Source organism: Quercus lobata, chromosome 8 (genome assembly GCF_001633185.2).
Source record: "Quercus lobata isolate SW786 chromosome 8, ValleyOak3.0 Primary Assembly, whole genome shotgun sequence".
NCBI classification, from domain to species: Eukaryota; Viridiplantae; Streptophyta; class Magnoliopsida; order Fagales; family Fagaceae; genus Quercus; species Quercus lobata.
Window position 1 is genome coordinate 742,474 of NC_044911.1, and position 26,542 is coordinate 769,015.

At 35.7% G+C, this 26,542-nt stretch overlaps 1 protein-coding gene across 2 annotated transcripts; it reads left to right on the plus strand.

The window, feature by feature from the left end:
* On the plus strand, positions 1-24,672 carry LOC115957365 (proteasome activator subunit 4-like). Of its 2 annotated transcripts, XM_031075593.1 has the most exons (35): positions 2-357; positions 8,022-8,124; positions 8,222-8,334; positions 8,568-8,690; positions 9,384-9,485; positions 9,573-9,738; positions 10,182-10,298; positions 10,407-10,474; positions 10,579-10,680; positions 10,773-10,989; positions 11,113-11,346; positions 11,438-11,562; positions 11,701-11,818; positions 11,919-12,137; positions 12,218-12,373; positions 12,546-12,622; positions 12,724-12,932; positions 13,249-13,465; positions 13,566-13,645; positions 13,785-13,896; positions 13,986-14,156; positions 14,867-15,035; positions 15,112-15,155; positions 15,257-15,299; positions 15,379-15,524; positions 15,747-15,841; positions 15,946-16,847; positions 17,439-17,717; positions 17,806-17,901; positions 18,641-18,819; positions 19,192-19,273; positions 19,551-19,675; positions 22,200-22,292; positions 23,938-24,091; positions 24,173-24,672. In XM_031075593.1, exons 1-35 carry the CDS (start codon positions 197-199, stop codon positions 24,212-24,214), a joined length of 5,439 nt encoding a protein of 1,812 aa, XP_030931453.1. In that variant the 5' UTR covers positions 2-196; the 3' UTR covers positions 24,215-24,672. The 2 variants fall into 2 exon arrangements, with proteins under 2 accessions (XP_030931454.1, XP_030931453.1); XM_031075594.1 differs by lacking the exons at positions 22,200-22,292; positions 23,938-24,091; positions 24,173-24,672 and having other exon boundaries at positions 1-357; positions 19,218-19,273; positions 19,551-19,635.
* Positions 24,673-26,542: the final 1,870 nt, after the last annotated feature.

Genomic DNA, 26,542 nt, shown 5'->3' on the forward strand with positions numbered 1-26,542 from the left:
AAACATGTTTTTATCAGTGTGTCTGTGTCTGTGTCTGTGTCTGTAACAAAGCCTGTTTTATCCTTCACCACCACACATAACAATAAACGAAACAAAGAAAGAATAACAGTCAACTCCATAGTCTTCTACTGCTGACTCTTGCTACTCTTGCTCTTGGCTCTGGTTTTTCTTTTCTGGGAATTGTTTCTTTGTTCCAATGCATCTCTATAATGCTTGGCTTCCACCACATGTGGCTGAGGAAACTAAGAAAGAGAAGGAATCGTTTGCAAGGGTAGTGAGGACTGTCAACGAGTTGTATCGACCTGATGATCCTGATTCTGTTTATGCAACTCTCACATGGATACCTGTCATCAAACTGTTAGTTTTCAATTTCTCATTTTTGGGCTTCTTTTTTTGTTTTGGGGTTTCAAGTTTCTTCCTTTCTATGTGGTGTCCATTTTGCATGTCGTCTTTTGACTTCAATTGTTGGTTTCTGATAAATGCATTTGAGTCTCTGTTTTTATTTTGAGTTCTGAATTTAGTGTTGTCTTTGTTCGTCTGGAGTTTAATTTTTAAGCTATGGATTGTTTGTGCAAAGAGCAACAGTCTTAACCACTGCTGCAATAAATAATTGAATGACATTTCCCTATTAGAGTGGTACTATTTGTTTGTGTGTTTTAGTATTAGAGGAGGTTAAATTTTTAAGTTGTTGCTTTGTTGAGTAAGTGGTATGATGTGATCAGTATTATTTGAGAATTAAGTAATTGGGAGGAAGTATTGTTAAAAGAGAAAGGGCAAGAGATAGAGCGGAATATAATTCTATATATTTGTTTGTAAAACCTTACAAGTAGAGACATAAACGAGTAGGGATAGTTACACACTGTGTATGGAACACACTGCCACATCATTTGTGTTTTCAAAACACGATTTTAGAGGGAGTGTGTAACAAGATTTAGCCTATATTTATAGGCACACATATGATTGATCAGCAAGAAATAGGAGTGCTATACAGGCAATAATAATGGGCGCAGGCCTCTGATGTACAGGTCTACAAACAAACAAATTAAACCAATATTCTTACATGCTCCCTCAAACCCAAGGTGGTAGTCTTGAGACCAATCTTGAGTTTGGTAACAAGAGTATGAAAACGGTTTGGAGGATGAGGCTTGGTAAATATCTCTGCCGATCAGTAGAAGTAATAGGACAAAGATGGAGCATGACCTGTTGCAAGTGATGTTGCACAAAATGGAAATCGATCTCAATGTCTGATGTGCTCATGAAACACATCATTGTGGGCTATTTTAATAGTACTCTGTCACAATAGATAAGAGAGTAGAATGCTGAGGTGCACCAAGGTCTTGTATCAACCTACATAACCAAAGAAGCTCAAAGGTGGTATTAGTAAGAGCATAGTAGTCAGCCTCAGTAGTCAGTACTAGAGTGAGCTACAATAGACTGTTTCTTATTATGCCCAGAAGTGTGGGTTTTATTAAGAGTATTAAGTTCTTTAGATATTTCTTGCTGCTAAAGAGGGTGAGTATGAGCCTCACAAAAAGAGTGAGGCTCATGTAGTGTAACAAGGGTAGTATAATAATGAGAGTCACTTAGGTGTGAAGGAGATGCTCTTACCTGGGTGAAAAGAAGAGCCTAAGGATAGTAGGGGGAAAAGAAGAACCTAAGGATAGTAGGGGGAGAAAGATTAGGAGGGGAGGTGGACAGATCAATAGCCATGTTAGCTTCAAGGGGAACAATCATCGTGGAGTCGCTTGTAGAGCTTGGAGTACCTGTCTCAACAGAAGAATCAGGATATAGGTAAAGGAAGTGTGAGTGAAAAGAGGGGTGTAGCCTAGAGTGGAAGAGTGAAAACTAGATATGCTAGCAAACTCCCAAAAATCCATTGGACATGAGATGCGAAGTTGCCTAGAACTAGGATCATAACATCGATAGCCTTTGTGTCTAGGGAACAACGCAAATGAGAGTGAGGTTCTAGGTTTCTAGTTTAGTCTACTCGTGGGGTTAGAGAAGGACAAAGCAGGCACACCCAAATGTTCTATTGGAGTCATAATTAGGAAGGGTCCCATAAATTAATTTGAAAGGGGATTTGTTGAGTTTAGTGGGAGAGAGTACCCAATTTATGGTGTAGATGGTAGGATGTGTTGTTTTACCCTAAAGATTTTCAGGGGCTGATGCAAACATGAGGAAAGCTCTAATTGTATTGATAATGTGTCTATGCTTGTTCACCTAGATCATTTTTTTGAGAGATACTAGGATAGGAATGGTGACAAAGGGTACCATTTTGTTGTAAAATTTCAAGAAAGGTGGACTCTTTGTATTCCATTGAGTTATTAGATTGGAAAATCTTGTACAAGAGAGTTGGGCATGAACCATTTGATGAAAGTCTTGATAAATTTTGTGAAGATTCACCTTATTTTTTAATAGACCATTCCATGTGTTACAAGAAAAATCGCCAACAAATATAATGAAGTAGCGAGCACTGCCTATAGTGGGAATTTGTGCAATCACCCAAATATAAGTGTACATGATCAAAAGGTGCACTAGAAATAGAATCAGTGTAATTAACCAATAGAGCAGTTTGTCTTACAAGTTGGAAATGAATATGATCAAAGGACTTTAACTACACAGCCCCTAACCGACCCTTAGAAAGACTCATGAAAGAGAAGCATGACCCAGACGCAAGTGCTAGAGGCTCTAGAAGGCGATGATACAGAGGTAGAAGCAACTAGGCTAGCTGGAATATGAAGAGAGGAGAGCTTGAACAGGCATCCACATTTACAGCCTGTCCCAAGAAGCTGACCTATTTGTGGATCCTGCACAACACAACCTTTGTTAGAGAAAATGACCTCTAATCCTAATTTATAATGTTTTCCAACAGACATGCATGTTGGACAATGTGAGGTTTGTGGTAGCTTCTTTGGGTAGTGTTTGAGGCACATGTGATGCTGTTTCCAAGTGATTCTTTTGGTGTTTGGCAGTTCTTTGAGAAATCTGTCAATTGGAGTGCTCAACAGCAAAATAGATGAATGGAAGACACGTATGTTAGAGAAATGACTATTAGCAATGTTGAGATGGTGGCCAGTGGTGAATGTTCCGATCGATGGTTGGCAGTGTTGGAACAAATGATGATTGGGTTGGTTGAGCCAAACGATGGTTGGCGATGGACAAGTGGCTTTGATACCATGTTAAAAGAGAGAAAGAAAGAGAGAGCGAAAGAGAATTCTATATATAAAACTGTACAAGTAGAGGCCTATACTTATAGGCACACTTATGGGTGATCTACAAGAAATAGGAGTGTTTTACAAGTAATAATAATGGGCCTAAGTCTCTGATGTACTAGCCTACAAACAAACTAAGCCAATATTCTAACAGGTATTGTAATGGAGAAGATGGGTTAATTGATGTGGGTCTTCAAGCAATCACTATGACTATTGAAGATAAGGCCTGTCTGCAGGCTTTATATGATGGAGGAAAAAATGGTCCAAAGGAAAGATGTTTTAGAAAGATAAGTTGCTTAGAGAAAAGAAAGAATGAACTAGCTCTTCAAGAGACACACTCTTGGAATAATACCTCATAGGTAGATTTCTTGGATTCAAATTCAGCTAGTTATAATGAGGGTAACCTTGCTTATTTATAGATATATAAGCAAGCTGCTGATTGGCTAGAAACTTAGTTACGAGAACCTACCATGTGACTGCCATGAGATTGGCCAAAACTTAACAAACATCTCTAACTAGCTGATAGGCTATTGCACTTATCACTAACAATCTATCAACTAACTAAATTTCTGTTACAAGTGACAGGATCTACTTATCATACAACATAAGCACTAGTAAACAACTAGTTTTAAAAATGAACTGCATCAGGACTTTCCCTCTTTGGAACACACTTGTCCTTAAGTGTGGCTAGTTGTAAGATGATTTGGTGCATGACAGGGCAGCAAGTGATGCACATTGAAACTGTTGGAGATATGCATATGATCTGGTAGTTCCACTAATCTACATTCTCATTAGTTGTTGTATTAAGCTACTACATCATGCTAAAGATTAAGGTCTGTACTACTTTGTGTCAAGGTTGCAAGTGTAAGCAGCCATGTAGATGCTCTTGCATCCAACCTTCTTCATTTTGACCATTGGTTTAAGACTAGCTTTCCCCTTCTTTGGCTGCAATGTGTAACAATCTCCTTTCTTGTATAAGCTAGATGTGTTGCTCCTTTCACCCGAAATGGTTTGATATGGACATAATCTTTCACACCCAAGTAAGAGATGGCAAACCTCCATGGTTGTCACACAAATAACATAATCTTGAAAGTCAATAATTAAGAACACTAAGCACTTTCTAGAATCTCCAACTTCACCTCTTTTCTTGAAGCAAGATAGCTTTTGTGGTTGGGGCTGGTCTTGATTCTTTGATTCAAGATTGTTAAAAACTTCTTGACACCATATCCTTGTAACTACTTCTTCTAAGGCACTCGTCATCCTCCATTTCTGTCTTTGGAACTTGCAAGACGTTTGTTACTAATGATAAATCCTCTTCTTCCTCTATATAAGCATCTGCTTCTTCTTCCACGTATTGATCATATACGGGTTCTTGAATACATTCCCATCCTCTATTGTCTTCAATTATCAATACACTATCACACATTTCTTCTTCTTCTTCATATATTGGAAATTCTTCATCTTCCTAGTCTTCACAACCTTCAATCATCAAAGCTTTACCCTTGCCTTGAGCATTAATTCCCCTTTACTTGCAATCTGTGACCTTGTGCCCAGCTTCTCCACACTTGTAGCACTTAAATGTAAAACTTTGTGCTACTTTAGGGATTGGTTTGGCTGCACCAGAAGTTGAAGGCAGACCTACACTGACAATCTTGAAAGGCTGTGCACTATTAGTAGTTGGCCTTCCTTAAGTGCTGACTTGGGTACTTCTGCCACCACCATAAGCTTGGAACTGCACAAAAGCTCTTCTTGCAAGTTGCTTCTCAAACATCAAGACTCTATTGTAAGCTTCAAAAAGAGTCCACAGTTGATACAAAGATAAGACATCTTGAATTGGTGGTTTAAGACCACTCAAGAACCTTGCAACCATTTGCTCTTCACTCTCATTTAGGTCTACTCAAGCTACCAATTGATAAAATGCCTCTGTATACTCTTCCAAACTGCCATGTTGCTTCAAATTATTCAGTTGTTTGTATAAGGACTGCATATAATTGAAAGGCAGAAATTGGTTTCTCATTTTCTGTTTCATCTTGCACCAATCTTGGACCTTTCTTTTCCCCCTCCTAACTCTTTGAACTTGGAGCTGTTCCCACTAGGCTGAAGCTCTCTCTCTCAGCTTGATAGAGATCAATTTCACTTTCTTGGAATCTGGTACCTCATGAAAATCAAAGATGCTTTCCACTTGGTTAAGCCAATCCATGAATTCTTCATGATACAAGGTACCATAGAACTTAGGTAACTCAATCTTGAAGTTTGATTCCCATATTGGTTCTCCCCTTGGAGGACCAGGCACTTGTCTTGGAACACCTCCTCTAGGCTGACCAATCGGGTTACTGAAGTTGCTGTGACTATCAGTTTTAGCATCTTCAGCAGGTTCATCATCATTTCTAGGATGATAACACTAGTTTCTTCTCACTTCCTTAGTCAAGGCAGCAAGCCCTTAGCAGCTCCACAGTCTACTCCAATGTCACCTGAGGTTCTCCTTCTTGGTGTAATTGTGGCTGCTTCCTGGGATGAACCTGCACCTCAGGTTTATGTGCTACAAAAGCCTTCTTGTTCCTTCTATTGTAAACTATTGGTGCCATCTACACAAATTCTTAGGCTCACAAGTAGAGGATAAGAAAATGAAATCAAGATAGGATCTTGACAGGTTCTTGATGACAGAAAATGAAGAAACAAATTGCAAACAAACTTGAATCCTGAGGACCTCAAGCTCTGATACCAATTTATGATGGAGGAAAAAATGGTGAAAATGAAAGACGTCTTAGAAAGCTAAGTTGCTTAGAGAAAAGAAAGAATTAACTAGCTCTTCAAGAGACACACTCTTGGAATAATACCTCATAGGTAAATTTCTTGGATTCAAATTCAACTAGTTATAATGAGGGCAGCCTTGCTTATTTATAGATACATAAGCAAGTTGCTGATTGGCTAGAAAGTTAGTTACAAGAACCTACCATGTGACTGCCATGTAATTGGCCAAAGCCTAACAAACATCTCTAACTAATTGATAGGCTATTGCACTTATCAGTAACAATCTATCAACTAACTAACTTTCTGTTACAAGTGACAGAATCTATTTATCATACAACATAAGCACTAGTAAACAACTAGCTTTAAAAATGAACTGCATTAGTTGACGTTATAAACCCTAAACCTTGGTGCCCTTGAAGCTGGTGGGGTCAAGAAAGACTTCAAAAGGACAGTGTGTGGTGGCTAAAATATAACCCCAAGTGGTAGCTCAATTCGCTGGGGACCACACCTCATGAAGATTAGGTTACTATTTTGAATCTCTACTTCCTCCTCCCTTTGGAGCCAAAACTTATCAAAAAAGCATGATGGCTAGAATATGAATTAGAGGCAATAAGTGCCTTTTCTATCTCAGGCTGAATTGAGTAATGGGCCCTGCCCTTGAAAAACTAGGAGCTTACATGCACATTTAACTTCTCCCCTACAATCATCGACCCAATTCCAGTAATAACTAATTGCTAGGCACTGTGGCTATGACTAATGAGATGACTGCTTGGCATTGCTTCTTTACAACCAAGCATTAGAGCAATATGGTGTTCTCTGTATTCATAGGATGGCATGTAGGTGGGGCACCCTAGCATTTGGTTAAGTGCAGGGCCTTGCATTGTGATCAAACGGGGAATTTTGTGGCTTTCATGTTTCTGGGACTCCCTACTTGATTTGGTTTACTCCAAGACATCTGAGGAAATGCCATGCAGCTGATTTGAAGTTGACTCTTCATTGTCACAATTCTCACAAAGTCAATTACCAAATTGACAAAATTTTAGACTTTCAATGACAAACATGTCATTTTTGTCTGTAAAACATAAGTTCTTGCTGGTTTTATGGTAAAGGATCTATCATTTCCCCAAGGGTCATGACTAGTAGACTATATTGAATCATGTTATCAATTGATGTATGCTTACAAAGATGGGGTATAGTTACCCACTAGGACAAAAAAGGAGTGAGAGTTGAGAAGCTTGTTAGTAGAAATTTGGATAATAAAATATCAAAGTGGCATGTCTGGCAGTAATACAATAGGTTGTTAGATGACCCTTTTGTGAATTCTTGTCCTTGGGGGCAACCTGAACTGAAAGAGTAAAGACTAGTATAATCTTATGATCACAGCATCAGTATATCATCGCACATAAAGAAAGAAGCTTCGTGTAAAACTTTAAACTCCATGTTGAAGCTCTACCCACATACCTACTTAGAAACCTTATCATGTTAAAACAATCTGCATATTGTTAGTATTTCTTTGTGAACATTTGGAACTAGGAGGTTTTTGTTAATCAGTGTAAGATCTCATGCATGAACACATCTGGATGTGGCATTGTTCCTATATGTCTCTATCACTTAATAGCTCTTAAAACTTTTATTCAGTTCTAGTCATAGCTAGCCTTTTATTTTGTTAGTGTGTTTCAATATATTAGCCTTCCATGGAGGGAATGGGTATTCAGATGATGCTTGAATGATACAATTTATGGTAATATAAACGTGCTTATAGGCATACATAGCATATCATGGTTTGTCACAGTCCATATCTGCTGAAGGATGTAAAACAAATGGATATATCTCACCTTTCAATTGAACAAGCCAATTTCAGAAATAGTTGTAAAGTTCTGTTTATGTTTTTTACATGGTCATGCTTTGTCCTCTTCTATTTATGTTGGTCTTCTATCGCTAATAGCTATTAATGATAGAACACTTTGATGAAGTGGATGCTCTGTAGGTTCAGACCTTATCACAACCATATGGGGCTGATGACAGGAATGCAATCTAACTTATTTCTTTGTGATGCAGTTTCATACATGCTGAAAGTGAAGTGGCTTTAGAAGATGTTGACACACTAGTCAAAATTGGGTTAGAATTGTTTCATGTATCACAAAACAACCTTCATGCCCAGGTAATACATTGGATTAAAAAAACAAACAGAAGTTCTTGTATATGTTTGTGGTTGTTTTTGGTCTGTTTTTTTATTGTGGTTTAATTTGTTTTGATAGGTCAAATGGGGAAATATATTAGTCAAATTATTTAATAAGTATCACAAGAAATTGTCATTGAAAGTTCAGTGGCGGCCTTTCTATGATACTCTGATTAGTACACATTTCACAAGGTGAGTTATGTAAACACCTTTTGAATGTATTGCCTGTGTGGACATAGATTGATACAATTACTGTTTAATGCTTCCTTTTGTGCCCTTGAAATGTGCACTGGTTTTAAATTTGTAACCAATGATTCATGGTAATGAAGGTAATAGTAATTATAAATATAACATGATACTGTCTTATACTTCTTGCATTTGAAAACTTTGTATACTATTAACTTAGAGTTACATACATGTAATAGAAATCCAGGTCCAGAAGGGCTGAGATTAAAACTTCGACATTTTGAGACTATTACTTCTCTTGTTCAATCCTGCCGGAGATTCTTCCCACCAGGTTCTGCCTTTGACATATGGTCTGAGTTTAGGTAACTGCTATGAGGCTCCCTCAAATTTGGACATCCATCTGAGATCCTTACTGCTTTTTTTAAAAAATTTTCTCCATCCATCTGTTTGCTCCTTTAGTTGTTCTGATTTGTCAGTCATTCCAGCTTTTCGCTTTACATCAGGCATATATGTATAGTTGTCAAATTTGTTGGTTGACCTTTTGATTTTTTCTTGGGTTATTAGCCACACACATGGAATATGTTATTTTACATATCCTTTCATGAAATTTTTAAAAAACTAATAGGTTAAAAATTAGGCCCCGTTTGGTACGCAAGTTCCAACACATGTTTTTAGTTTTTAAACAACATTACATGTATTTCCACACACTCTTTCACCCACACATATTTCCAAAAAAACTGAAAACTGTTGTTTAAACACACGTACTAAACGGGCCCTTAGCTTTTGCAAAAACAAATAGATCAAAATTCAGTCATTTTAGGCTTGACCTTTATTTGACATCCATACTCTCTATTGATGTGGTTCTTTTGACATTTAAAGAACCAAAAACGATATAGCCTAAAAAGACTTTGAAGGGCCAGGCTTGAGCTTGTTCAATCCTCCTACCCTCTCAGTGAATTCTAGTTTTCATTAGAATGATAAGATGTGGAATGTCAGATATCCTAGTTTCTTAAGTTGGTCTATTTTGCTTTCCATCTAACCAAATAACCTTGCAGATCTTTAGTCGAAAATCCATGGAATAATTCATCCTTTGAAGGATCTGGATTTGTAAGACTATTTCTTCCTACAAATTTGGACAACCAAGATTTCTTTTCATGGTAAGAAGCAAAAATATAACTTCTATTCTTTATGGTTTCAGATGTGACCAATTCTGTCAAATTAACTTCCAATTCTTTACATGGCAGTGAATGGATTAAAGAGTGTTTAAACCTATGGGACTCAATACCAAATTGCCAGTTTTGGAATTGCCAATGGGCTGGTGTTATAGCTCGTACTGTAAAGAATTGCAACTTTATTGATTGGGAATGTTTCTTACCTACACTTTTCAGTAGATTCTTAAATATGTTTGAGGTGAGAATATAAAATCTTCAAGTATTGTGGAACCTGTGTTGGTAAATAGATTAAATGATTAGTGACTGGTTTTTGAGTTCTATAGTTGAGCATGATTCACTTCTACCTGAAGCTTTATCAGAATGGAAGTAGAATGTTTTGGATGTAATTTATATATTGATATGGCTTGTGATTATACTAAGATACTTAACCAATTTTACTAAATTTCTTTGATCCTTTCATTATAAATGTTTTGCATCAGAAGGTTAAATGGAATTTAGTTTTCAGCAGCTGCATATATAGTAAACATGAGCTTTCAAGTTTCAACTCACCATGCATTCACAACATCAAGATACCATTTCATTGAATTTTGTTTGTTTGATCTTGGGCTTTTTCTCCTTTTTTATTTTTTATTGCCATTTGGATTTCCATAACAGATTTCATGCTCTAATTGGAAATCACAGGTTCCAGTAGCAAATGGACGTGGATCATATCCTTTTCCTCTTTGTGTTCCCAAAAACACAAGTTTCTTGTTCTCCAATAAAACAGTTACCCGAATGAAGGCCATTGCAAAATCAATTGTAAGGCTGACATAATATGGCCTAGAATTTACCATGTTCATTAAGTGATACCCACAAGGGTGGTTCCTTAGAGATTATTATGCAATATAACTATAATTGCAATTGCAGGTGTATCTACTAAAACCTCATGGTTCAGCGCAAGAGCAACTTGAGACATTCATCAACCTTTTGGAACAGTTTGTTTACTAACATATTTCTGCTTTTATTATTGTCTTTTCATAGCATATAAACTATTCATAAATTCTATTCATCAGTTGTTACTGGTGTCTGTTTGTCATAGATATTATCATCCTTCTAATGGTGGTCAATGGACTTATTCATTGGAGCGTTTTTTGCTTCATTTGGTAACTCAATTCAAGAAGCGCCTAAAACATGAACAACAGTAAGAATTTGTCTGCCTAATTATACAAGACATGTTCTCCTCAGTGTTGTGCATATTGCTTTGCTATTTCTACCAAATTGCTGTTATTATAGGAATCCAAATAACAGTAGATGTGCTGAACTGTATCTGGGAAGATCAGAGAGGACTAAATTTGTGAATGTGGTGCTCAAGTTAATTGATCGTGGTCAATATAGCAAGGACAAAGATCTTTCTGAGACAGTTGCTGTTGCAACTTCTATTTTGTCCTTTGTGGAGCCCTCCTTGGTTCTTCCTTTTGTGGCATCTCGATATTATATAGCACTGGAAACGGTTAGTGTTGTTTGCGTTTGAAAGCAATAAGAGCTACTTGGATTTACTCCTTTTGAATTTTTTCTTTCTCCTTTTTTTTTCGTCCAATTAACTTCGGGTTTACCATATTTTATGTCTAGTCAGATGACTGCCACCCACCAGTTGGAAGTTGCTGTGATGTCCATAGCATATGTTGGGCGTTCACTACTACTCACGTCCATATCATCTTCCTCAATAAACTCTGTTCATCTTGATGGTGGGAATGTGTTCATTAATCTTCTGATGGTTTCATTGTCCAATGCATTACTTGGTATGGATGCCAATGATCCTCCAAAAACCTTGGCAACTATGCAATTAATTGGTTCTATATTTTCCAATGTAAGCACATCAGCCCTCAACATTCAAGCAGATGTTGTTCATGCCCCTACTTTTTGAATAAACAGTTTCATTAATCGGCTTTTAACTGCAGTTGGCTTCCTTGGATGATAATATAGATGGGTTGTTATTCATGCGAATCAGCCTTTCTCAGTGGCTGGACGAGTTCTTATCTCGCCTATTTTCCTTACTTTTATACTTGGAGCCGAGCAGTGTTCTGTAAGTAATGGACTTCAGTTTCCATATCTTCATGTCTTGCATGTTTCCTGGATAATCATCAATCTAATTAAATTGGATTAACATTATCATCAGTTTCCCTATGTGAAATGTTGGAATAACTGGTTACTGGTGCTGCAGGAATGAAGGCCTAAATTCACCAGCAACATCAGGAACTTTTCTGGTCGAGTATAGTTCTTACTACTATTGCATGCTTGAAATAATGCTTGGGAGACTTTCAAAATCACTGTATGATCAGGTCTCAGTTCTTGGCTTTAAGTACTCAGGTGTGATGGTTTTATATCCTTAGAATGCTGGGCTAAGATATTGGTCTAAATTTTTCCCCAAAAAACCTACAGGCTTTGAGAAAAATTTCCAAGTTTGTCAAGACCAATACTCTGCCTGGGGCAATTGAGGAGGTTGGACTGCTTTGCAGTGCATGCATCCATTCTAACAGAGAAGAGGCGGTTATTCACCTAATTGAGCCACTTTTGTTGTCTGTCATAAACTCCTTAGAAGATACACCAGTTATGGGATTTAAAGAAGGGGAAATTTCCAAAGCCTCAATTTCAATCAAGGTACTTCTGTTGTGTTTTATTATGTAGTTTTATGTTGCAACTAGATTCTTTTTGTTAAAGTTTAGGTATTTTGTTTTCAGGCAAAACCCACACTTTCTCCAGCTCTTGAAACAACAATTAATTATCGACTGAAAGTATTATCAATTGCCATCAGTTATGGAGGTCCTGCACTTCTACGTTACAAGGATCAATTTAAAGAAGCTATCACTTCTTCTTTTGACTCACCATCTTGGAAGGTCTTGTAATGGCCTGTGGTTAACTGATTTATGTGCATATTGAGAATTGTTTGTACTAATGAATAATTGTGTCTTAATGGAATTCTTACTGAAAATACTGCACAATAGTCTGATAATTCTTTGCATACATTAAATTTTACTTTAGTTTGTTAAGTTTCTGGTAATATGACAGGTCAATAGTGCTGGTGATTCTCTTCTTCGATCACTTCTGAAAAGCCTGACACGCTATTATCCTATTGATCAGTACAAGTATGTTAATCTTTTCATTGAAATTCATAATTGTATTTAGTCTTCTTGCCTTTTCAGTCTTTACCTGCAAATGAAAGAAATATAAAGTTCTGGCTTGCTAGGAGCATTTTGTCTCACCCTGATGCTGCTGCACTAGAGGATTGGATCAGCACAAAAGATTATACCAATGGTGAACCAGTGATGCCCCCCAAGTGGCATATTCCAAGTGATGATGAAGTCCAGTTTGCAAATGAACTTTTGGACCTCCATCTCCAATCAGCTTTGGATGATCTTTATAGAACATGCCAAGCTAGAATCCATTCTGGCCCAGGTGATTGATATATTCATCCCCTTGCATAGTTTTTCTGTTATCCTGGGCAGATTTAGTAGTAAAAGAATCTCTTACCTTGAGGAGGTTATGTTCTTTTTGAGTTAGAAGCCTGGTTTTATGTCTTGCTTTCATTTTATTTAGTCTAATCCAAATATTTTAAGGAGTGTTTTCTGCTACAAATGCCAGTTCCCTATATAATTATGCATACATTTCTTCACAGTAGTGACATACATGAATACTGAATAAGTTCCCTTTTATGTTTTTGTGTGTGTGCATAAACTCAAAATCTGACAGTTGCATGCAATTTTTCACCCAGGAGACAGGAATGAGCACTTAAAAGTGACTCTTTTACGCATTGATTCTTCATTGCAAGGTGTTTTGTCTTGCTTGCCTGATTTCAATCCATCCTCCAGGAATGGCACAGTTGAAGATCCAGATCATGCTCCTTTCTTAATAGCTGGAGCAACAGGTTCAAGTGTTGGCGGCACTGAATTACGGGAAAAAGCTACAGAGGTCATACATGCTGCCTGCAAGTAATGTTTAAATTTCAGTTTTTCATATCACTCCTTCAATTTGGGTGGTTATGAATTTTATTGATCTCTTTTTCCCTCTTCATTTTTCTTAATCGAGCAGATACTTATTAGAGGAAAAATCAGATGACAGCATCCTATTGATACTTGTTATTCGTATTATGGATGCTTTAGGAAACCATGGTAATGGACACTGCATCTGGATGAATTACATATATTGAAATTTTTTAGCAATGAAAAGTATCATCTCCCTCCTTTCCGCTTCTAATTCCTGTCTCACCTTTTTTTTTCTTTCCTTCTTTTTATATAATATGTGTCACAGGAAGATGTTGGTATGATGCTTGGTCTGGGGAGGCTTGGAATTTGGAGTCTGCTGCCATTAAAGAACCTTCGATAAATTTTATTGTGTCATCAAATTATAAAGGAAAGAGAAGGTGAATTATCCAAACATTTGGTCAGCTTGTCACATGAACTATGCATCTATTTCTAAGCTAATAATCCCTAAATTTCTGTGTCTGTTTAGACCAAGGTGGTACCTTATTGATAAGGCATACTTGCACAGTATGTGGAGAGCATTAAAGTCATCCTATAATAAATTTTGTGCAAGGGGGAATTTCTATCCATCAAACCATGTGATTCTTTTAATTGATGATCTTCTTAAGCTCAGTTTGCATAACTATGGAACTGTTCGCAGGTAAGTCCACTAAACTATTATGACCCTACTACATGATCAATCTTTTACAGAAACCTTTCATTCAATTTGAGTGCTATAATGTGACATTTATTCAAGTCCAATGCATCATTTATTTAGACTCGAACTTTTCCCCATTCTGCTGGGAGATGGAAGCTGGCAACTACCTAATAGAATCATCCAATAGATTAACTTAAAACTTAAGGAACACTTCTGTGACTTTCAGAAGCTTAAAAATGTCCTACACCAAGCTTTACTACAAAATTTGAATTGAATAAATCGGTTAATTTGCCCAGAATCTGCAGAAAATTAAACCATTGACTAAATTGAATCTGATTATAATCTCACACACGGTAGCAGTTCAAATATGTTTCTATTTCTGCATCACTTTAATATGGTGGCATCCATAAAAGTTCTACTCTGTTGTTGGAAGCCTAAAACTCTTGATAGAATGAAGAATTGAGAAGCCTCAGAAATATCTCTAATATTATGTGGCAGAGCAGCAAAGAATAATGCTGTCAAGTGCTCAACTTGTTTATCATGTCATTGCCTTTGTCAAACATATCATATGGACATTGCTCTTAAACTAATAATATATCTCTTGTTGGATTTTAGTTCTATGGCATTGGCTTCTTATCAAGTCATGCTTAATCTTTTCTGTGTTTACAGTAGTGTTTCATAATAGCTAATTTAAATTTCGATATGTTGCTCAGACTGGCTGGAAAAACTCTGTTAAAGATGATCGAGAGATGGCCATCTATGATTTCAAAGTGTGTTCTCTCACTTACTGAGAACCTACGGGATTCCAAGTCATCTGAACATGTGGTGCTAGGTTCTTGTGCAGTCCTTGCCTCAAAAACAGTTTTCAAGCATTTGGCAATGGTAGTCACTCTTGACAATGTGCTTAAGAAAGATATTGAAAAGTAATTTTTATCTTATTTATTTTCTTTCATTCCAGGATCCAAAATCATTTTGTTCATTCATCCGTGGGATTCTTTTGAGGTAACCTCTTTTTTTGGACCAAAAACTTCAAAAAACCTTGTTTTCTCATTGATTGAGTTTATTAAGATTATCATATTGTGATTGTCTGTTTCTAATTGAAGCTCCCATCATGAGTCACTAGAAGCCCAGAAAGCAATCAATGAGGTAAAATATCAATTGGATGATTTAAAATCTGCAGCTGTGATTTTCTTGTTGTTTAATGCTAAAATCTGAGTGCCAACAGCTTTTTGTTACATACAACATCCACTTCTCTGGGATATCTAGAAGCATTTTCAGGACATCAGATTATCATATAGATGGAACAGATTTTTCTAATTTGGTTTCACAGATTGTTTCCTTGGGTTCTGATTCGAGCAGTTTGCATTGGCGGTAAATATCTGATAATTTGCTTCTTCTTTTTTGTTAAATTATGTTTTCTCTCTTGAGCTGAAGTTTTTGACTCTCCTCTTATTTGTTTTAACCATTTTTGTGTGTGATATAAAACACCAATCAATTAGTGGACACATTGCATTTGTAGATATTATAGTCTCCTACATGCTAAATTTGTAAAGATTTTTAGATATGGCTTAATTTTTTCTTTGCTTTTGTCAGATATAATCTGATGGCTAATAGAGTTCTGCTCCTCTTGGCTATGACATCTAGGAATTACCTGAATTCCTCTTCAGCAATCCTGAGTGATACTGCTGGTCAGCACAAATTCTTCTTCTTCTTCAGAGCACTAGGACAGTTGATTAACTGAACTGTCTTGGTCTAACTTTTTAAATGTGTTTTCATTTTCACACCTTCTCAGGTCATTTCTTGAAGAGTTTAAAATGTCAACTACCTCAAACAAGAATACTTGCAATCTCAGCTCTAAATACACTGTTAAAAGAATCTCCTTACAAATTCTCAGCTGAGGAACAGCCTCTCTTTTCTGATGATTTATGGGGAAACACTAAATCATCCCTTGAAGGAGCTCTGACTCGAATTTTTCAAGAAGACGGTTTTTTTAATGAGACATTGAATAGTCTCTCTCTTGTTCATATAATCACTGATACTGAAAGCACATCTTCGGGAGGAAATAATGGAAATTCTATTTTTCAGAGCCTAACAGACAAATCCATTACTCGTTTTTACTTTGACTTTTCAGCTTCATGGCCACGTACTCCTAGTTGGATCTCTTTAATAGATAGTAATTCCTTTTATTCAAAATTTGCACGAATTTTTAAACGGCTAGTGCAGGAATGTGGTATGTCTGTTTTATTGGCACTTAGAAGTACATTGGAGGAGTTTGCAAATGCCCAGGAGAGGTCTAAGCAGTGTGTTGCTGCTGAGGCATTTGCAGGAATATTACATTCTGATGTCAATGGTATTTTAGGAGCATGGGACAGCTGGATGATGGTTCAGTTGCAGAATATTATTTTAGCACAGTCAGTTGAGTCTATACCTGAGTGGGCATCTTGTATACGTTATGCTGTTAGTGGAAAAGGGAGATATGGAACAAGAGTTCCTCTTTTGAGGCAAAAAATCCTAGATTGTTTAGCAACACCTTTACCTCCAAAAGTAACTACCACCATAGTTGCCAAGCGCTATGCTTTTCTATCAGCTTCCCTTATAGAAATATCCCCACAGAAAATGGCTGCAGGTGAACTACAACTCCACAATAAACTGCTAGAGGAGCTTCTTGGTAATATGTGCCATTCCTCTGCACAAGTAAGCATTCATCTTTTTATATAAATGTCACCAATTTTTCTGATTAAATGTTGCTTCCATATGTCCCTTTCTTTATTTTTAATTTCTAAAATTAATTAAACTTCTATTAGAAAAATCTCAAACACAGCAATTCCAATGTTAAATCTAGATTTGTATGTGCAAACGCACCACATTCTTGGAATAATACCATCTACCTGTTTCTCTTTTCTTAATCTTCTAGTCAGAGCAGAAACAAATATAAACCAGAATTTGAAATTGAGGTAATGGTCAATAGACAAAAAAGAGATCAAGTGGAGATTACTCAAATAAGTACCGTGTTTGATCCTCCTATGTTTTTTAAAAGTCATCTTAGCCTTTTTCTGTGTCTTCATTGTACTTATATTCTGGCAAGTGGTAAAACATTTCATCTCTATTGTCTTTTATCTAGTTACATAAAAGAAAGGGAACGATTTCTGTAGGTATTCATGGGTGAAAAAAAGGAGTAACTTTATTTTTATTTCCAAATCCTTCTTTAGCAAATAATGTAAGGGCTAATATTTCTGGTCATGTTTTGATGTATGGCTTTTGAATTTACCTTTTTGTGTGGGACAGGTAAGGGAAACTATAGGTGTCACTCTTTCTGTATTGTGCTCCAACATTCGGCTTTATGCATTGTCTGATAATCATCGTTCACATGAAGGGGGAAACAATGATGTCAATAACCAACTTATGGAAAGTTGGATTGAGCTTTTAACAAAACGAGCTTCTCAAGTGTTAATGAATATTCAAAATGCAAGCCACAGTGTCACTTTGGAGACTTCAAGAGATGTAAGTGCTCCAGACGTGCAGTTGAATGGTCATTCACAAGATGATGTGAAATGGATGGAAACGGTATGTATTCTAAGAATTAGTCCTAATGAAATGTCTTTAAATTGTAGAATCTTTAATTGATCAATATTCACTTTCCTAATGTTTGTAGCTATTCCATTTTATCATCTCATCTTTGAAGTCTGGAAGATCTTCATGTTTACTAGATGTAATTGTGGGACTTCTTTATCCCGTAATTTCTTTGCAGGTAAGTAGAAATTTGATTCCTCATATTACTTGACTAACCTGCATTTTAGGTTTCTTGTTGGTTCTAAAGTTCAATAGTGTTGTCTACTGCTTTCATATATGTCCCTATCAATTAATTCTTGAGCAGCTAGTAGGGGTAGTTGACCATTATGCAAGTTATAACAGTTCGAAAGTAATTATTGTTCGGTTATGGGCAGGAGTTTCATGGTATTGATATATTTGTTTCCTAAATCATGAAGAATTTCCATTTGCAAATGAGTGCACCTAGAATAACAGATTTGTGTGCTATTAGCTGCTCTAGTCATCTTTTCAATTCCTGTCTCTCTCACAATCTCCATGCAGTCAGTAAACTTGTGAAATTATTAATAAATGTTATGGAAGCAAAAGTAGAATTTTTTTGGTGTAATTTATAATTTTTGGTCTTATAGATCTTCATCCTCATGGATATCCTTATATACAGATTTCTCAAGGGGTAATTATCTACACTAACCAGTTTCAAGCATTTCATTTGTGATGATCACAAAAGGCATATCATAATATAATTTTTTGGAACTTTCTGATGTTTAACATGTATGACTTAACATGCTCTTAAAGCCCATTTTAATAGCTAGGAGAAATTTGATAGAGAAAAAACCTGCTCAAGATGTCCTTTTTTCTTTTCAATATTTTGTTTGCATCATGATGCCAATTTGATTGGGCATCACAATACCAAATCTGAGAATGTTATTTGCTTTTTGAAGGAAACATTAAATAAAGAGTTGTCAGCATTGGCCAAGTCAGCTTTTGAATTGCTACTATGGAGGATTTTCTGGGAACCCCATCTCCAGGAAGCTGTATCTGTGATTCTTTCTTCGGCTAATGATTCTAACTGGCGAACGAGATCTGCTACGCTGACATATCTGCAAACTTTCATGCATAGGTATGGTACATATGGGGTTTTCTTTCACATCATGTATTCCTAATAATATGAGCCTTCTGATTCTAGAGAACTAGCCCATTTTTTTTTCCTTCTTTTTTTCCTGTGTGTTCGTAATTACATTAGGGTTAAAATTAAATTGAATTCAGTTCTAGTATGTCCTAATTTTTATCATGTGCATTTGTACATACATTTTTATTATAAGTGAAAGTTTAACATTATTTATTTATTTTAAATTAGCTCTTCGTATTGTGGTTCATGTGATCTCTTATCTTGACAAGATGATAACTTGTATTAGCTGAATTCTAGCAATATTTAGTCGGCATATTTGTTATAACAAAGATGCAAATAAAGTTGTACATTCTTTTCTGACAGGCACACTTTCATTCTCTCACGTACAGAGAAACAAAAAATCTGGAGAACTGTTGAGAAGCTACTTAAAGACATCCAAGTGGAGGCAAGTTCCAGGCTGAATAATTAATTGAAAAATAAAGTGAAATATGGTGATATAATCCTTGTTTTGCCTGAATTCTTATTTGATATTTCACAAAATATGGAGGTGGTATTTATTAAGAATGCTGATCTCATGGACCTAAATTTGTATTTGGAAGAACACAAGAAGTCTTTTAGTTTTTAAGAAGACCTTATGACTTTTGTAACAGACCGGAGTCCTTGGTAAAGGGATAGGATTTCGTAAATTTCAACTTATATATTGTTTTTTAATTCTGGCTTAGGTAAGAGAGCATGCTGCAGCAGTTCTAGCAGGCTTAATGAAGGATGGGGATGAAGACCTAGTAAGAGATTTCCGTGATAGAGCTTACAAGGATGCAATTGCTCTTCGAGAGAAGAGAAAGCAAAGGTACCTTTTGGGCTTCTGAATTTCTTTAGTTTATAATTAATGTGATGTACCTCTCCAACAAGGGACAATGCATTGTGCATGCAGCCTTCATGTGTTCAGTCTTAGGACCTGCATGTCTTGCATGCATTTAGTATACCTTAAATTCCAATCTGCATGCTTTCATATATAATTTCTCTTTGTTGATAAAGTTCTTGTTTCATGGAAATTGAAACAAGGGAACATTAAAAAAAATGACTTTAGTAGAATTATGAATGCTCCATGGAGCATGTGCTATCCGTGATAGGTTTTATTAGTGCCTTCAAATCTTCAACTTTATCATTGAAAAAACCTAATTTAGACCTCAATAACCTAAGCTGGTGTCGCGGAAGCCTGAAGAAAGCACACACAAAGCTCTCTTGATGGAACAGAAACTAATCTATTAGCTTTTGGTTGTAAACCTCGAATCCACAGAGGGTTTCCCTAAATCCACAAGGAGAAGATAACTAGAATCCACTAGAGAAATAATTTGACAAAAGTTTGTGTTTATTGATAATAGTTTGATTTTGTCTTTGACAGTTACAAAACATATAAATATTAAGAAAAACGTCTAAAATCCTAATTCACACTTATTATGCGATTAGGTGACAAAATACTGAAATTTACCAAAAATGGCAAAATTGAGTTAAATGCAGAATCATAAGCTAATGACCTTAAGGGTCGTCTCAAAACAGACGAGACCTTATTCTGACTTTTAAACTAAAAGTTATTAAGGAAAAACAAATATTACTATAAATAGCAAAAACACTGTTTTCGGGGCCTTAATGAAGGAATTCGCCTAAATTTTGGCAATGCTTATGGCCTTGTCATGAGTCTGGATCAGAATGCCGTTTCCCTTCAACCTGCCAAATTTCATGCAATTCTGACACTGTCACCCTGATGCCCCATACTGGCACCCACATTTTATCTTGTGTTGTGATTTCCAGCGCCCCTGCAGCTCCAAGAAGGCACGTGCTGTCTATTCTACATCATAAGTAGTGGATTATGAATTGACTAATTTTTGGTTAAGTCCAGAGTTAACAATTTGATAGATTGCACAACCACGGTAACACCAAAATCCAAAACCAATAAAGGTGATAAATTACCGATTGTCCAAAATTTAAGATATTAGGAAATGATAAATTTAATCATTTAACCATTATTTTAACAAAAGGCACACATGGATTTGGTGGTGAACTGAAAAACTTTTGAAGAACTCTTCAAAAGAAAAACCACTTCATGGCAACCTACCTGTAAGAAATTTCCCTATAAAGAATTATTTACATTAAGTCTAAATTCACAAAACCTTTGTAGTCCTAGACTTTTATGTAACCTCAACAAACAACCCATTCGCCTCCTACTATAGTAGCCCCAGAACTTTGGGATTCTTCTACAGAAATCCCCACTATGAATGAACTCAGCTGGCTGCAACCATTGGAACTCTAGTAATCCAAAGGACTCTTTGGAGGGATACAGTAGTGAACTCATTGGTAAGGGTTAACAACTTGTGTGCTTTAAATGAGAAACTCACTAAGAGAAACTCTGGAAGGAGCTCTCAAAGAGAAAACTCAGGGGAGATGGTTTTTGACTGTTTAAGCTCAAGAGGGTTTGCTCTTAGAATGATAGTCTCTCTGCTCTTAATTGTGCGACAAGGGTTGGTTTCATATAGGAAATCATTAGGTTATGTCGTCAGACCTTCAAAGTTCAAAGTCAGTTTACTATTTGTGGCAATTTCAATCTAGTGAGGGTCGTGCAAAATCTCAGAGACAGTGTAGTTGTGTCAACTTCCAATGGCCATATCTCACTCATTTCAAATCTAAATTGGGTCAAATTTGTGTTTGTTTTGAAGCCCAAATGTCTACTTTCCAATAAAATAAGTTTTACCCAAAGATTCATTATGGTGTAAAATATACGGGCAAAATATCATAAATTCACTATCTTTGAGTATATCATCACCTCAAGAAGCTTCTTACATAGACTCAATCCTAACACAATTCTATTGATGCAATCTAAACTGGTATGTTTTGGCACTAGGATTTGCCAACTCATCTATGAACCCTAATAATCATGATGCAATGTGTTATAGATTCTTCTCTTATTAAAATGATTCCTCTTTTGGATAGCCATATAATGAAAATTATTTTTTGCGTATTTAATTTATCAGATCTTATCTTTTAGTGTATAGGACCTAAATTTTCCCTTGATAGTTAATTTTATCACCTGTTGGAATCAGTATGAATGATGTGTGCAATCTTTTTGGCATATAAATTTTGTATGCAGCATCAAATATGACATTCCTATATCTTGCATGGGATTTAAATTCTCATTTTATGAATATTTATAACACATATTTGCCCATGTAATTAATAAGTGAGTACACGTATGAATCCATGTATTTAAGAGTGTGCATCCTACATTTTTTTATTACTCATGTATTAAGTTCTAAAACTAGGTATTCCATGTGTGATTTTATGTTCTGATCTTTGGTTTGGAAATTTAAAAAATGCAGGAATATGAGTGGTGGTCAATCTGTAGCCTCTATTCATGGTCCTGTACTTGCTTTGACAGCTTGTGTATTATCATCCCCTTATGATATGCCCAGGTGTGTTATGATGTTATAGTAAAAAATTGATCTTACAATTTGTTTCCAGAACTGTGTTACGAGTTTCATTATGCATGATTGATGAAGCTGTTATTGTGTTGGACTTAGGTAGCATCATGTGTTAAGATCCATTGGTATTAAACATTCTATTAGAAAAGTTGAAAATTTACATAAATAAAAAGCACTATGATCAAACAATATGGGCCTGTTTGTGTCTTTAAATTCAAACTTGAATCCTGAGAACCCATGACTGTGTAAACTTCGATTGTTAATTGGACAAGTATCCAAGGAATCAGGACTACGATGGATGCCCTCATCCTTCTGAAATGCTGGAAATTTTTTTCACTTAGTGGATTGCTGTCTCTCATAAGTTGTCTCTGTGAGAAACAAAAGTGTGACTTTTGACTAAAGAAGGTGTTGGTCAACATTTAGGTCATTTAATAAACTAAGTGCAACTTTCTGACCTTGAGATTTTATCTGCAATGGTGCAAAATGTAAAATATTTTGAAGAAAATGTTATAGAAATGAGTTCCCCAAATATTCATGTGTTAAACTCAGCCTTTTTCTTTGGTCCTTTTCAGCACCAGAAAGGATAATGTTGAACCACCTTTTGCCAATGGGTGCATACAATGTGTATTTCCAGCCAAATAAAAGTTTCTATACATGCATTTATGCATATATGCATGGCCAGATGCACACAGTATTTCTTTGGTCCTTTTCAACACCAGAAAGGATAAAGTTGAGCCACCTTTTACAAATGGGTGCATTCATTGTGTATTTCCGGCCAAATAAAAGTTTATATTCATGCACTTATGCATATATGCACGGCCAGATGCACACATAGTATGCTCTATTTGTTTAAACGTAGAAAAACAACTATAATATTATCAATCAGAAGTGGAGTTATTATATTACTGGAAACATACACTTGAAGTTCCACTATATCTGTCATTATTTTAATTCTTTAGCAATTTGAAATGTTAAATGACAAGAGCACAAATATGGACATAATTAGATGCTTCTATTTTTAAATGTGAAGGGCATGCTTAAATCTGATGGAGTCTCAATTAATTTTGCTGTATGGGCATTTTAAGATGTTCATAGCGCCTACTTAAAGTACACTGGTATTACATGGATATTTGAAATCCAATGTCCATGCAACACAGTAGTACTACAACCACCCCCCCCCCCCCCCCCCCAAAAAAAAAAAAGAAAAGAAAAGAAAAGAAACTACAAGAAATGTTGAACATGTTAATAATTCAGCACACCTGCTTTTGCCTGAAGAATTGGCAATTTGATAAATGAGACACCTACACCAGACTGTAGTGACATGTTCTGCTTAGAGCCATCAACTACACTAGACTTAAAGTAAGCAGATTGAAGAGGAGCTGAACTGCTCTTGGGTTGGCCAAGGTCTAATGTTTAAACTGATTGTCTGTTCACTGTCCAATGTGAGGCACTTGATTAGATTGTAGGAATCATCTCATGACTTTTAATTTTGTGTGATGTGGTCTGCTTGAGGGATGGGACACTGGTTGAGGATTTTAAAAGATTTTGATTTTTGATATTGTTTGACCCACACCCAGAATAATGTATTACTTTTTTTTACCTTGTAAAATTAAAAATATTCACTGTTTTGTTTCAGTTGGTTGCCTGAGCATGTTATATTACTAGCTTGTTTTGGGGGGGAGCCATCACCTGTGAAATCCACAGTTACAAAAGCAGTCGCAGAGTTCCGGAGAACACATGCAGATACATGGGACATTCAGAAAAATTCGTTTACTGAAGAGCAACTTGAGGTAGCTTTGATGGGATATTCTTTTCCCAAAAACTCTACCTTATATTGGAATGTTTGATCATTAGTTCTGCTGTACTTGCAGGTTCTGGCCGATACATCCTCTTCATCATCGTATTTTGCTTGATCTACAGTGTATGCCTAGTAAGATAAAGGGATTAGTTCAAGGTCCGCGTTCACAAAAGTAGTCTAATTTTTTATGCTGTACCACTTTGAGTAGCATTGGATTTGGTGAAAAAGAAACAAATCAGATTGACAGGAGCTTTCTACACACATTGAAATATTTGCTCTTAAAATCTTTATATAAATGAACTACTGCTTAGGAGTTTGGGCAGTCTCCCGTCTTATTGAGACAGACCTCATTTATTAGAATGTAATTTGTGGGAAGACCTCTTGTATATGACAAACTACTTTTGATTTTTTAGACTGTAATTTGTAGCAGCAAGCCTTTTTGTATACAATATTCAGTTTACTTGGGACATACTTCATATTAATTTTTTTAGGTACTTGCAAGAATAAGAAGATATAGTTGAAACAGAAATGACTGGAAATATCAGCAAGAGATAGTGCATTTATTGATAGAAATCTATCATGATAGAGAGATCAGTTTGATTAGCATTGGCATTTTGTTTCTTTATGCCATGACACCATGAACTAGGAGTACTACTTGCCTTCTTCTTGTGGAATATACTTTATTCATTGGATGAGCTGATGGTAATTTGATGCCATGAGACCCGTGTCATATTTGTTATGACATGGTTTGGCATGATGATATTTTCCCTATTAACACCATTTGTAAATGTACCCAATACCCATTTGGAGGTTGGCTGTTGCAACTTGCAAGGCACATGTATATCATCAATGTCACATGTACGTGGTTCAAATAGCTATCGCCATGCATGTTGCAATCAAAAAATATATCACTATGCATGTCTTGAAGGTCTGTGGAAGGTTTTTAAGGGGTAGATAGCTTTTGGGTTCGGGTTTATATCTACTAGCTATTCTTCTTCAATAGACATGGAAATTCCTGGCCGCTTGTCAAAATCCAATATAGATTGTGAATATTGGATGGAATGTTGTGACACTAAAAGAAAATGCTACTATAGTCAAATCGTAGTTTGTCTGTCAATTTTCTTTGTATAGACTTAACAGAACCAAATAATATATCTTTATGCTTTAATATTTGATGCATATAATGGTTACCCTTTTTTGGTTGTTGAAGTGAACGCCTTTTCCTTTAATTCTCTATCGTTTATGTCATACAGCTGGGTGAAAAAGAATCATTCCAATTCATACCCCACTATTAGCTATCGTGTCCACTTTGCCTAGTAGTAAAGGAAAATGGAGTCCAAAATGCATTAATAAAGCAACAATTGACTGCATTAAGACTGTTGAGAGCTCCATTAAATTTATTTTAGTGAGATTGAGGCAATGTGATATAGTGAATTAATTGAAGCTTTACCTTATGAAGTGGAGATCAATCTATTATTATTTATCAATTTTGATGGCAAGTTAATTATTAATACAAGTATGCTTCAAGTCTCAATTGGTATGCACATATAAGGTAAAGACCGCAAAGACAACTAATATGGTGATCTTGGGAAAACTAATGTAACAATTGTCCCAAATTATGGTCACGGTTTGCAAACATAATCCTACGGGCTCAAGCGTTGATTAGTACAGAAATCTAACGAAAAAAAGACAGAAATCACTGAATCGTACTATGAAATTCCATTAGCATATTGTTATTCTTTGATGTCATTAACAATAATGTAATTGATTCTCATAGTCTTAATCTTTATGAACAGCCCGTTGTAAAAGGGATCTATAGTAAAAAGTTTGCAACCTCTCTCACTTTCAATATATTCACTTTTTCAAAAGTTTGCATCCAATTGTTTGCTGCCAAATAGCCAATTATGAGAGGAATCTCAATTACCCACGTTTTTACAAAAGGCAAAGGGCCCCAATCAGTTTACAAAGAATCTAGTAAATATACTCCTAATGTTCAATCTGTGGACTCTGGAGACGAGTTTAATGTGGACCAACTCTCACCTCTGTATACAATACCTGACATTACTTTTTCTACAAATATTTGTCAGAATTTAATAAGAAAGTAATATTGCTTTTGTATCGGTCTATTAAATATTTAATTTTTATTAGACATCTCAGAGATTATAGAAAGAATTTTTTTCTATAATCACAACTTTTATAGCACGAAATTTTGTTAAAATTTTGATGTGATAAATTATGACTAATTGACTACTTATTATTTTCACATGAATTTATAATTCTTTAAAATTTTTTTTACCACTTATAATTAAAATTGTAGCAAAAGTTGTTTCCTAAATTTTGTCTAGTGAAAAGGTTGAGAAACTTTATTTATTTATTTCTTTTTAGTTGAGAAACACATATATATATATAGGAACATATATAGGAGAAGGAGATGAGCTTTCAA

Coding starts and splice junctions, on each gene's coding strand:
- LOC115957365 (XM_031075593.1), top strand. CDS start 197: ATGCATCTCTATAATGCTTGGCTTCCACCACATGTGGCTGAGGAAACT. Junction 12,374..12,545: donor TTGACTCACCATCTTGGAAG/GTCTTGTAATGG, acceptor GTAATATGACAG/GTCAATAGTGCTGGTGATTC. Junction 13,897..13,985: donor AATTATAAAGGAAAGAGAAG/GTGAATTATCCA, acceptor GTGTCTGTTTAG/ACCAAGGTGGTACCTTATTG.